At 40.6% G+C, this 14,432-nt stretch overlaps 1 protein-coding gene across 1 annotated transcript in view; it reads left to right on the top strand.

Moving 5' to 3' along the window:
* LOC106584753 (anoctamin-3) overlaps positions 1–14,432 on the top strand; it is a 143,874-nt gene that overhangs the window by 55,472 nt on the left and 73,970 nt on the right. Inside the window, exons 7-10 of the mRNA XM_082968260.1 lie at positions 92–136; positions 1,481–1,615; positions 3,471–3,577; positions 12,955–13,010. Of these exons, the coding sequence (XP_082824386.1) occupies positions 92–136; positions 1,481–1,615; positions 3,471–3,577; positions 12,955–13,010 (343 nt within the window). The remainder of the gene's footprint in view (positions 1–91; positions 137–1,480; positions 1,616–3,470; positions 3,578–12,954; positions 13,011–14,432) is intronic.

Below are 14,432 nucleotides of genomic sequence, written 5' to 3'. Positions count from 1 at the left end.
CTATAAAGCATTGGGTCTATTTGTATGGCTTGATCTGTTGGATTCTTCCACCCATCCCACAATATCTAATTTATTGTTATATATCTTTCAGAAAAAAAAGTTACTTTACGGATTGGAAGAGCAAAGCTATGGGCAGGTATGTGGACTTTCAGTATGATCGTAAAGTTCAGCCACAGTGTGCTGCTGAGCTGACTGGCTGAGCACTGCAGAGCACTTCTAATGAAATACACAATCGTCAGCATTCAGCACAGCTGGAGTGACTCTGTTCTAGATGAGAGCATCTAGCTGTTATTTTAAGATGTAGCCATCATCGGCCGTCAGGGAGTTAGATGATCTGGCTGTTATTTTAAGATGTAGCCATCATCGGCCGTCAGGGAGTTAGATGATCTGGCTGTTATTTTAAGATGTAGCCATCATCGGCCGTCAGGGAGTTAGATGATCTAGCTGTTATTTTAAGATGTAGCCATCATCGGCCGTCAGGGAGTTAGATGATCTGGCTGTTATTTTAAGATGTAGCCATCATCGGCCGTCAGGGAGTTAGATGATCTGGCTGTTATTTTAAGATGTAGCCATCATCGACCGTCAGGGAGTTAGATGATCTAGCTGTTATTTTAAGATGTAGCCATCATCGGCCGTCAGGGAGTTAGATGATCTAGCTGTTATTTTAAGATGTAGCCATCATCGGCCGTCAGGGAGTTAGATGATCTGGCTGTTATTTTAAGATGTAGCCATCATCGGCCGTCAGGGAGTTAGATGATCTGGCTGTTATTTTAAGATGTAGCCATCATCGGCCGTCAGGGAGTTAGATGATCTGACTGTTATTTTAAGATGTAGCCATCATCGGCCGTCAGGGAGTTAGATGATCTGGCTGTTATTTTAAGATGTAGCCATCATCGGCTGTCAGGGAGTTAGATGATCTGGCTGTTATTTTAAGATGTAGCCATCATCGGCCATCAGAGAGTTACTTGCCTATCTCCCCCTTCTGAGTACTTCTGTACTCTCTAAACAAAGCATGGAAGAGGTTAACTGTCATTTAATCACAGAGGGTGAAAGGGTCAAACTGTCATCTAGCTCTACCCCAGAGGACTTAAATCAGGATTTTATTAATTAGTTCAGGATTAGTTTATCCTTCTATTTAAACCTGTTCTGTTGTGTGTAAGAATGTGCGATTTAAGCTCTGTTAAGCCCAATAAGTCACCCTGAATAAAGTAACGTTTCTGCAAAACAAATGAATCATAATAATGCAGTCTCCATACAGAGATGTTTAGGAAGACCGTTGTAATTATAGGACTATAGCATACTGTTTGTGTAGAAAGTATAAACAGTAAATGTATGTCATTGTGACACTAATGTGAGTCAGTTTACTCTGGTTGAGCCAGGCTAATTGCTCATTTTTATCACTGAGCAAACACAACAGTCTCTAGGATAATCCTTGTAATTCATTCTTTAATCCTGTATTTTCTGTTGTTTCTCCCTGCAGCCGGTTCCATCTGAGGTGTCGTCAGATAAAGAGCTGGTTACCCAGGAACCCCATGAAGCTGGACAAAGAGGCCTTACCTGACCTAGAGGAGACAGACTGCTATACAGCCCCGTTCAGCAGGGCACGCATGCACCAGTAGGTTCTATACCTCAACCCCCTAACCTAACCCTTACCTCAACCCCCTAACCTAATCCTAACCCTTACCTCAACCCCCTAACCTAACCCTAACCCTTACCTCAACCCCATAAACGAACCCTTACCTCAACCTCCTAACCTAACCCTAACCCTTACCTGATCTAGAGGAGACAGACAGCTATACAGCCCCGTTCAGCAGGGCACGCATGCACCAGTAGGTTCTATACCTCAACCTCCTAACCCTAACCCTTACCTCAACCCCCTAACCCTAACCCTTACATGACCTAGAGGAGACAGACTGCTATACAGCCCCGTTCAGCAGGGCACGCATGCACCAGTAGGTTCTATACCTCAACCTCCTAACCCTAACCCTTACCTCAACCCCCTAACCTAATCCTAACCCTTACCTCAACCCCCTAACCTAACCCTAACCCTTACATCAACCCCATAAACTAACCCTTACCTCAACCTCCTAACCTAACCCTAACCCTTACCTCAACCCCCTAACCTAACCCTAACCCTAACCCTCACCTCAACACCCTAACCTAAGCCTAACCCTTACCTCAACCCCCTAACCTAACCCTAACCCTTACCACAACACCCTAACCTAACTCTAACTCTAACCCTTACCTCAACCCCCTAACCTAACCCTTACCTCAGCCCCCTAACCTTAACCTTTACCTCAACCCCCTAACCTAACCTAACCCTAACCCTTACCTTAACCCCCTAACCTAACCTAACCTAACCTAACCTAACCTAACCTAACCCTAACCCTTACCTCAACCCCTAACCTAAACCTAACCCTTACCTTAACCCCCTAACATTAACCCTTACCTCAACCCCCTAACCTAACCCTAACACAGCCCCGTTCAGTAGGGCACGCATGCACCAGTGGGTTACACACACACACACACACACACACACACACACACACGTACACACACACACACACACACACACACACACACACACACACACACACACACACACACACACACACACACACACACACACACACACACACACACAGCTCTAACAGCTTGTGAATAGGGATAGAATAGATAGACTGGGTTATTTGTATTCTATAATGTGTGTTTGTATAGGCTGCATTGGAGAGTAGAGGAGGACATGATAAAGCCTACAGCAGCGGTAACTGGTTCTGTTATGACAACCCCTACTCTCCCTTTCTCTTTTGTTTTCATCTCCTCATCTCCTTCTGCCATTTTGTTTTCATCTCATCTCATTCTGCCATTTTGTTTTCATCTCCTAATCTCATTCTGCCATTTTGTTTTCATCTCCTCAGCTCGTTCTGCCATTTTGTTTTCATCTCCTCAGCTCTTTCTGCCAGTTTGTTTTCATCTCCTCAGCTCAATTCAGCGTTGAGAAAATCCCAAGTTTAAGTATGTTCCACCTGAGCGAGTCTGACCACAAGTCAGAGACCACTATGACAACACACCAAATCCATTTTGATGGATCTTTTTTGTCTTATTCTAATGCCTGTTAAGGGGGAAAGTAATCATAAAGTAACTGAAAGTAATCCAATTACATTACTGAGTTTGGGTAATCCTAAAATTACGTTACTGATTAAAATTTGGGACAGGTAACTAGTAACTGTAACTGATTACAAAAAAGAAAGTAACCTATCAATGGATGATAATGTATACTCTATGATAATTCTTTAGCAAATCCTTGCTAATGAGCCACTTTCCAATTCCCCCCAAGTGGGTTAACCCTATTGGGGCGATGCATAGTGGGACTGCCTTTCACGCCAGTGACCAGGGTTCTATTCCCACGTCCTCCGTTTGCTATAAAAGACAATGATGACTTCTTTGTTTCTTTTACTCTCTTCTCTCAGTTTTACCATCAACAACAGACATACGTTCTTCTCCAACTCCACCAGAAGCAGAATAGTCCACCATGTTCTCCAACGCACCAAGTATGAGGACGGGAAGTCTAAGATGGGTACGGAGCTACATTCTAGATCTATCTATCTATCTATCTATCTATCTATCTATCTATCTATCTATCTATCTATCTATCTATCTATCTATCTATCTATCTATCTATCTATCTATCTATCTATCTATCTATCTATCTATCTATCTATCTATCTATCTATCTATCTATCTATCTATCTATCTATCTATCTATCTATCTATCTATCTATCTATCTATCTATCTATCTATGTAATCTACTTTATATATCAGGGGTTGTCCTTAAATCTTATTGCATCTTAGGCTTTGAAACACCCTGTGTAGACTCAATATTCATTGTACAAAACAAAATGCAGTATTTTACAATGCACATCTGAAATACAGTGACTGTGAATGATAATCCAATAATACTACAGTTCAACGTGATGGTACATAATACCAATCATCATAGTATTACTGTATATCCAGTACTAAACTCAGCAAAAAAAGAAACATCCTCTCACTGTCAACTGTGTTTATTTTCAGCAAACTTAACATGTGTAAATATTTGTATGAACATAACAAGATTCAACAACTGAGACATAAACTGAACAAGTTCCACAGACATGTGACTAACAGAAATGGAATAATGTGTCCCTGAACAAAGGGGGGGGGGGGGGGTCAAAATCAAAAGTAAGAGTCAGTATCTGGTGTGGCCACCAGCTGCATTAAGTACTGCAGTGCATCTCCTCCTCATGGACTGCACAGATTTGCCAGTTCTTGCTGTGAGATGTGTCGGGTTCACCTTGGGGTCATGATAGGGGCTGTACCAAATGTTTGATGTATTATAATAATTGATTATGCTTATGTTGTATTACTAGAAGGGGAAGGGTAATAAGACCCCCCCCCCCCCCCCCCCCCCCCCCCCCTTACATTAATAGGGTCCTAGACTACAGATTAACAATATATTAAGGCATTATAAGGTTTAATATTGTTCCACAGTCTTTTCTAGTCTCTGCCTCTTATAAAGAAACGGTCTGAGAGATGTGTGGCTGTGAGAGAACTCTGCAGGGGAGTGAAAGAGATAAGAGACTAGTCAGACATTCCACTATAAATCAACTTGGGGAGTGGACATTTACTGCTGAGCCTTTAGAAAACACTGGAACTAGTGTTTGTATAGCTGTGTAGGCATGGGTTTGGTCTCATGAGTAGAAGGTAATGACGTAGGCAGTGACATCACTAAGGCTGGACTTCGGGCTTAATAAAATAACTTGGACCCTTTACTATTTTGCAGAACTTACTCGGAAACATGTGTGTTATGTTCCTGTTGTCAACTTCTGTCTGCAATTGCGTTAATAAAGGTTTTTGATTGATTTACTTAAAGATATTGTCTGAATGCTAATTTTTCAAATGAGCCAATGATTGACAAGGAACAAGGAACGAACCCCGAAAGATGTTACCCCACTTTTCCACCAAGGCACCTGCAAGTTCCCGGACATTTCTGGGGGAAATGGCCCTAGCCCTCACCCTCCGATCCAACAGGTCTCAGACGTGCTCAATGGGATTGAGATCTGGGCTCTTTGTTGGCCATGGCAGAACACTGACATTCCTGTCTTGCAGGAAATCACGCACAGAACGAGCAGTATTGCTGGTGGCATTGTCATGCTGGAGGGTCATGTCAGGATGAGCCTGCAGGAAGGGTACCACATGAGGGAGGAGGATGTCTTCCCTGTAACGCACAGACTTGAGATTGCCTACAATGACAACAAGCTCAGTCCGATGATGCAGTGACACACCATCCCAGACTATGACGGACCCGCAACCTCCAAATCAATCCCGCTCCAGAGTACAGGCCTCGGTGTAACGCTCATTCCTTCGATGATAAACGCGAATTCGACCATCACCCCTGGTGAGACAAAACCGTGTCTTGTCAGTGAAGAGTACTTTTTGCCAGTCCGGTCTGGTCCAGCGACTGTGGGTTTGTGCCCATAGGCGACGTTGTTGCCGGTTTTGTCTGATGAGGACCTGCCTTACAACAGGCCTACAAGCCCTCAGTCCAGCCTCTCTCAGCCTATTGCGGACAGTCTGAGCACTGATGGAGGGATTGTGCATTCCTGGTGTAACTCGGGCAGTTGGTTCTGCCATCCTGTACCTGTCCCGCAGGTGTCATGTTTGGATGTACCGATCCTGTGCAGGTGTTGTTACACGTGGTCTGCCACTGCGACGACGATCAGCTGTCCGTCCTGTCTCCCTGTTGGGCTGTCTTAGGTGTTTTAAAGTACGGACATTGCAGTTTATTTCCCTGGCAACATCTGCAGTCCTCATGCCTCCTTGCAGCATGCCTAAGGCACGTTCACGCAGAGGAGCAGGGACCCTGGGCATCTTTCTTTCGGTGTTTTTCAGAGTCAGTAGAAAGTGTCTTAAGTTTTCATAACTGTGACCTTAATTGCCTGCCGTCTGTAAGCTGTTAGTGTCTTAACGACCATTCCACAGGTGCATGTTCATTAATTGTTTATGGTTCATTGAACAAGCATGGGAAACAGTGTTTAAACCCTTTACTACGAAGATCTGTGAAGTTATTTGGATTTTTACGAATTATCTTTGGAAGACTGGGTCCTGAAAAAGGGACGTTTCTTTTTTTGCTGAGTTTAGATATCCAGTACTATATATCCAGTACTACTATATCCAGTACTACTATATCCAGTACTATATATCCAGTACTAGTATATCCAGTGCTACTATATCCAGTACTCTATACCCAGTACTATATATACAGTACTATATATCCAGTACTATATATCCAGTACTACTACATCCAGTACTACTATATCCAGTACTACTATATCCAGTACTATATATCCAGTACTACTATATCCAGTACTATATATCCAGTACTATTATATCCAATACTCTATATCCAGTACTATATATCCAGTGCTCTATATCCAGTACTATATATCCAGTGCTATATATCCAGTACTACTATATCCAGTACATTATACTCTATACAGATCAAAGGTCGAGATGTTTAAGAAAGGGAAAGCATTAGCTAATACAGTGAAACTGTCATGACTTCCGCCGAAGTCGGTCCCTCTCCGTGCTCGGGCGATGTTCGGTGGTCGACGTCAACGACCTTCTAGCCATTGCTGATCCATTTTTCATTTTCCATTGGATTTGTCTTGTCTTCCATCACACCTGTTTCCAATCTCATCAATTACATGTAGTGTATTTAACCCTCTGTTTCCCCTCATGTCCTTGTCGGTGATTGTTTGATTGTATGTTATGTGCAGTTATGTTCTGGTGTGCGACGGGTTTTGTACCCACTTTTATTATTTTGTATATTTTGGTTTTCGGAGTTTTGTGAGCACTTATTAAACGACTCCATTTATACCAAGTTCGTTCTCCTGTGCCTGACTTCCCTGCCACCAGCACGCACCCATTACAGAAACGTATGAATTGTCTGTCTTCTTTCTGTTTTCCTCTGTCCTGCTGATCACATTTGTCTCGTTTGAACTTGTGTCATTTATCTGTGTGTCCATTGTCACGTGGCTCACTGTTTCAAATCCTTTGGGGACATTCTGTTGAATACCATTTGGCTCTCTAGAAACTAAGGAAGGAAAGAGGAGGACATCTATAATTTAGAATTTGGTGGCTTTGGTTAGTTATTAATGGTGGCTTTGGTCAGTTATTAATAGTGTATTTGGTTAGTTATTAATGGTGGCTTTGGTCAGTTATTAATAGTGTATTTGGTTAGTTATTAATGGTGGCTTTGGTTAGCGATTAATGGTGGCTTTGGTTAGTTATTAATGGTGGCTTTGTTTAGTTATTAATGGTGGCTTTGGTTAGCTATTAATGGTGGCTTTGGTTAGTTATTAATGGTGGCGTTGGTTAGTTATTTATGGTGGCGTTGGTTAGTTATTTATGCCTCAGGGATATAGTTACTTATTTATGCCTCTGGAATTTGAGAGTAGTTGTGGGGGCAATTATAATATATTTTATAATGCAGGACTTGTTGTGTTGGTGGGGGTTGATTAAAATGTAATCCACTGTAGTTGGTATTCTTCCAATGCTAGCTGACCCTCTAGTCTACTCCATTATCCATCATTCTGGCTAATGTTGTTGTTGTTTTCTCTCCCTTCCACAGACTGATCCCAGATCTGTTTGTGCTGTATAGCGATGGCCATAGGAGTTGGATAAGATATGATATTTAGGCAAAGCATTAGCTATACAGCACAAACAGATCTGGGGACCAGGTTAATCAACAGACCTTCCTTTCTCCCAACACCATCCATCTCTAGCTTAGTCTCAGATCTGTTTGTGCTATCTTACCAACTCCTATGGTCTTGAACAAGACGGCACAAACAGATCTGGGACCAGGCTTGTCCCTCTCATTCAAACCTCTTGTCTGTTTGCCCTGTTACTTGTTTGCTCATTAGAGTTTGGCTTTGAAGGGCTCTATGTAATATTATAATACTGTGACCTCTCCATGCCTCCTCAACCAATAAGATCAGAGCGTGCCAAATGAGTGACAAATCCTCTTCAAATCCCCTCGGTCGTGCACGTGGCCTAAAAAATGTAGTACTGAAATCAGAGGCTGACGTTATTTTTCAGAGAGACCTACTCCTGATGCTGCCAAGGGATGAACTACACATCACACACACATACACGTACACACACACGCACGCACGCGCACACACACACACACACACACACACACATACACGTACACACACACGCACACACACACACACACACACACACACACACACACACACACACACACACACACACACACACACACACACACACACACACACACACACACACACACACACACACACACACACACATACATACACACACACACATAGATACCGACCTCGTCACTGAATCAGACATGCTAAAGGATTATTGCTTAGTAGTGTCCAGCTGCAACAGGAAAATGTTGACAATGTTTGCTAGAACATTTACCTTACATTCCTCCTCTTACCAATACTACTGCTTGATACTACTACTAGATACTACTACTAGATATTACTACTAAATATTACTACTAGATACTAGTACTAGATACTACTACTAGATATTACTACTAAATATTACTACTAGATACTAGTACTAGATACTACTACTAGATATTACTACTATATACTACTACTAGATACTACTACTAGATTTTACTACTATATACTACTACTAGATACTACTACTATATACTACTACTAGATATGACTACTAGATATTACTACTAGATACTACTACTACTACTACTACTACTATATATTTTTTATTTTTTTATTTCACCCTTATTTAACCAGGTAGGCCAGTTGAGAACAAGTTCTCATTTACAACTGCGAACTGGCCAAGATAAAGCAAAGCAGTGCGACACAAAACAACAACACAGAGTTACACATGGAATAAGCAAGCGTACGGTCAGTAACACAATAGAAAAAAATAAAGTCTATATACAGTGTGTGCAAATTGCATGAGAAGGTGAGGCAATAAATAGGCCATAGTAGCGAAGTAATTACAATTTAGCAAATTAACACTGGAGTGATAGATGTGCAGATGATGATGTGCAAGTAGAAATACTGGTTTGCAAAAGAGCAGAAAAGTAAATAAAAACAATACGGGGATGAGGTAGGTAGATTGGATGGGCTATTTACAGATGGGCTATGTACAGCAGCAGCGATCGGTTAGCTGCTCAGATAGCTGATGTTTAAAGTTAGTGAGGGAAATGTAAGTCTCCAGCTTCAGCGATTTTTGCAATTCGTTCCAGTCATTGGCAGCAGAGAACTGGAAGGAAAGGCGGCCAAAGAGGAGTTGGCTTTGGGGGTGACCAGTGAGATATACCTTCTGGAGCGCGTGCTACGGGTGGGTGTTGTTATCGTGACCAGTGAGCTGAGATAAGGCGGAGCTTTACCTAACAAAGACTTATAGATGACCTGGAGCCAGTGGGTCTGGCGACGAATATGTAGCGGGGGCCAGCTGACGAGAGCATACAGGTCGCAGTGGTGGGTGGTGTATGGGGCTTTGGTGACAAAACGGATGGCGCCGTGATATACTGCATCAAGTTTGCTGAGTAGAGTGTTGGAGGCTATTTTGTAAATGACATCGCCGAAGTCGAGGATCGGTAGGATAGTCAGTTTTACGAGGGTATGTTTGGCGGCGTGAGTGAAGGAGTCTTTGTTGCGAAATAGAAAGCCAATTCTAGATTTAATTTTGGATTGGAGATGTTTAATATGAGTCTGGAAGGAGAGTTTACAGTCTAGCCCAGATTCGTCTGTAGGACTGCCAGATGGTGAAGCGTTATTCATCACCCCAGAAATACTACTACTTGATATTAATACTAGAAACAACTACTATATTACTAATAGATACTAGTACTAGATATTAATACTAGAAACAACTACTATATTACTACTAGATACTACTACTAGATATTAATACTAGAAACAACTACTATATTACTACTAGATACTACTACTAGATATTACTACTTGATACTACTAGATACTACTACTATATTACTATTAGATACTACTACTAGATATTACTACTAAATACTACTACTATATTACTACTAGATATTACTACTAGATACTACTAGATTTGACTAGATACTAATACTAGATGCTACTACTAGATATTACTACTAGATACTACTACTATATTACTACTAGATATTACTACTAGATACTACTACTAGATGCTACTACTAGATATGACTACTAGATACTAGTAGATACTTCTAGATAATACATTGAACAAAGTTTTTGGATGAAAGTGCCTGCTAAGTGGCATATATCATTATTATATTAGCGTTTATAAAAGCTTTCACTTTGCATGGAAAACCAGGCTAGACACTTTGCATGGAAGATCAGGCTAGGTTGCCTTGCCTCCATGGATAGTTGGGCTGTTATCCATCCATGTATTGTCCCATGTTCATGTCCATCCTCTTTTTGTTAATATCGGTCTGTATGTTAACCTGTTTGTGTGTACAGTAAAAGCATGCTTTCATATGATAGAAAGCACTTGTTATTGTGAAGTCTCTTATATATTGCAAAAGGTCACCTTAACCTTAACCCTTAAACCCCAAAATAAAATGGTCCCCAGTCCCCACTAATGTGTTTCAGTCTAGAGCGTTTTTCTAGTTACGTGTCCGCCACTGTGTCTGTGTGTATATAACACAATATAACCAGCAATAGGACAGCGCCTACACCCCACTAACATACTATAGTGTTTCTGTCTGTCTAGAGCGTTTTGCTAGTTACGTCCTCTGTCCTCCATTGTCTCAACAGCTCCTCCTCTATGTTGTGAGTCTCTACTAAATTATTATGGTCACCATGACCGGAAACTGATCTCTCAGTCTGTGAGCTTCTGGGAAGGTGCGTATCTGTGTTGGTGATGTGATGGTGGCATCATTTGGGCCCGTATTCAAAATCGGTCTTGTCTTCAGAGTAGGAGTGCTGATCTAGGACCAGGTCACCCCTCTCCATATAATCTGATACAATCTGATCTAGGATCAGATCCTTCCTGTCCATGTCATCTTATTCATTCTGATCTAAAATGCAAAACTGATCCTAGAACAGCACCCTTTTACTCTGAGACTCTTTGTAGCAGAGATCCTGGGCAGAGAGCCAGTAGAAACGGTCTGGACTTAATGTTGTTGACATCCCCTGTCGTCTTACTGACTTAGAATTACCTTTCAGACAGCTGGATACCTGTAGCAATATATATACACTTTCTACTTTCAGATTATTCATATTTTGCATAGATCTTTATTTATACATGCTAATCTCATTGAGATAAAATCTCTTTATTTATGCAGGTTAGTCTCATTTAGATAAAATCTATTTATTTATTTATACAGGTTAGACTCATTTAGATAAAATCTATTTATTTATACAGGTTAGACTCATTTAGATCAAATCTATTTATTTATACAGGTTCGTCTCATTTAGATAAAATCTATTTATTTATACAGGTAGACTCATTTAGATAAAATCTATTTATTTATACAGGTTCGTCTCATTTAGATAAAATCTATTTATTTATACAGGTTCGTCTCATTTAGATAAAATCTATTTATTTATTTATACAGGTTAGACTCATTTAGATAAAATCTATTTATTTATACAGGTTAGACTCATTTAGATAAAATCTATTTATTTATACAGGTTCGTCTCATTTAGATAACATCTATTTATTTATTTATACAGGTAGACTCATTGAGATAAAATCTATGTATTTATACAGGTTAGACTGATTGAGATGAAGTCTCTTTATTTATACAGGTTATTCTGATTGAGATAAACATTTATTTTTACAAGAGTGACCCGTACTATCTGTAGTAGTATACAGTGACACATTGACACACGTTAATACAATATATCTCCATTTAAAAAAGAAACACAGTTTATTATTTAAAGTGAGACATAAAAATAAAATACAAATATCTATGTTGATTGTGTTGTTTTACTATGTTGTCCTTCGTGTAGTGTTGCTTGTTGACCGTTGTGATCTTATGTGTCTGTGGTTGTCTCTGTGGTAACGATGCTGCATTGTCTCAGCGTTCCATCCATTGATAATAGAGCTAAGTGTTATCTCTCCATGGCTAAAGGAAGTCTGTCATAGGCCTATGTACAGTGCACTTCTTCTTAAAGTGATCTACAGCTTCTAGTGATCAAGCTGATATTCTCTGAAACTAAGCATATCAAAGGGGTATATTACAAAGCAGGATCAAGGAGTTAGCCAGCTAACTTGCCTAAATATTCTGAAATTACTTTTTATTTTTTAGAAAGATGCACTTGACATGGTCATGGTCTAATGTCTAGCTTTTTTAATGAATCAGAAAATTCTAAAGTTATTTCTGGTTGTTTATCAAAGTTACCTGGCTAACTCATTGATCCTGCTTTCGTAGTATACCCCTCATTTTGTATTCCAGGCTATTCTATGACTAGCCTGCTACAGACACCCACCATACTCCACGTAGTCTCCCTAGGGAGACGGTTTACCCCTCACAAGTAACAATGTTCCAGCAGCATACCCAGCTAATGCAGTTAGCTTTAGGACTAGGATTTCTGAGACTATGCTCCGTCCCAAAATTAACAGAGTACACAATTATCTAGTGCAAGAGGCTGAGAACCTAATCAAAATTTTATCACCACACCGGGGGGATAATGACATCGACCATAACTAGCTCATCATTGAGCTTCTCTCTTATATAATGTATTATAATAATCATTATTAAAAGTGTGGACGTTTTACATAGAATCCTCATTGGAGGCCGCTGCGTAATGGTGATTGGGAGTCTAGCAATGTTTGAGTCTTGGGATGGGAAATAAATATGTTTTGAATTCTAACTTTATTTTTCCAGTCTCTATTAGTGCTTCTGCTAAAGTGTGTTTGTTCTTCTATTGAAGGTATCAATAGGTTACTGGGAAATGGGACATATGAGGCTGCATTTCCTCCGCACGAGGTAAGAACATTGTTAGCCTCTCTCGATAAGAGAGTCTGCTAAATGATTAAAATACAGTGGCTTATGAAAGTATTCACCCCCCCTTGGCATTTTTCATATTTTGTTGTCTTACAACCTGGAATTAAAATGTATTTTTTGGGGGGGTTTGTATCATTTGATTTACACAACATGCCTACCACTTTGAAGATGCAAAATATTTTTTCTTGTGAAACAAACAAGAAATAAGACAAAAAAAGAGAAAACCTGAGCGTGCATAACTATTCACCCCCCCTAAAGTCAATACTTTGTAGAGCCACCTTTTGCAGCAATTACAGCTGCAAGTCTCTTGGAGTATGTCTCTATAAGCTTGGCACATCTAGTCACTGGGATTTTTGGCCATTTTTGGCCCAAGTCAAAACTGCTCCGGCTCTTTCAAGTTGGATGGGTTCCGCTGGTGTACAGCAATCTTTAAGTCATACCACAGATTAAAATCAAATCAAATTTTATTTGATCTGCATGGTTAGCAGATGTTAATGCGAGTGTAGCAAAATGCTTGTGCTTCTAGTTCCGACAATGCAGTAATATCCAACGAGTAATCTAACCTAACAATTTCACAACATTTACCTTATACACACAAGTGTAAAGGAATAAGAATATGTACATAAAAAAATATATGAATGAGTGATGGTATAGAACGGCATAGGCAAGATGCAGTGGATGGTATAGAGTACAGTATATACATATTAGATGAGTAATGTAGGGTATGTAAACATTATATAAAGTGGCATTGTTTAAAGTGGCTAGTGATACATTACATCAAGATGGCAAGATGCAGTAGATGGTATAGAGTACAGTATATACATATGAGATGAGTAATGTAGGGTATGTAAACATTATATGAAGTGCATTGTTTAAAGTGGCTAGTGATACATTTATTACATCCATTTTTCCATTATTAAAGTGGCTGGAGTTGAGTCAGTATGTTGGCAGCAGCCACTCAATGTTACTGATGGCTGTTTAACAGTCTGATGGCCTTGAGATAGAAGCTGTTTTTCAGTCTCTCTGTCCCTGCTTTGATGCACCTGTACTGACCTCGCCTTCTGGATGATAGCGGGGTGAACAGGCAATGGCTCGGGTGGTTGTTGTCCTTGATGATATTTTTGGCCTTCCTGTGACATCGGATGGTGTAGGTGTCCTGGAGGGCAGGTAGTTTTCCCCCGGTGATGTGTTGTGCAGACCTCACTACCCTCTGGAGAGCCTTACGGTTATAGGCGGAGCAGTTGCCGTACCAGGCGGTGATACAGCCCGACAGGATGCTCTCGATTGTGCATCTGTAAAAGTTTGTGAGTGTTTTTGGTGACAAGCCGAATTTCTTCAGCCTCCTGAGGTTGAAGAGGCGCTGCTGCGCCTTCTTCACCACACTGTCTGTGTGGTCGGACCATT

Source organism: Salmo salar, chromosome 23 (assembly GCF_965601325.2).
Source record: "Salmo salar chromosome 23, fSalSal1, whole genome shotgun sequence".
NCBI lineage: Eukaryota > Metazoa > Chordata > Actinopteri > Salmoniformes > Salmonidae > Salmo > Salmo salar.
This window is presented reverse-complemented; position numbering and strand designations above follow the sequence as displayed.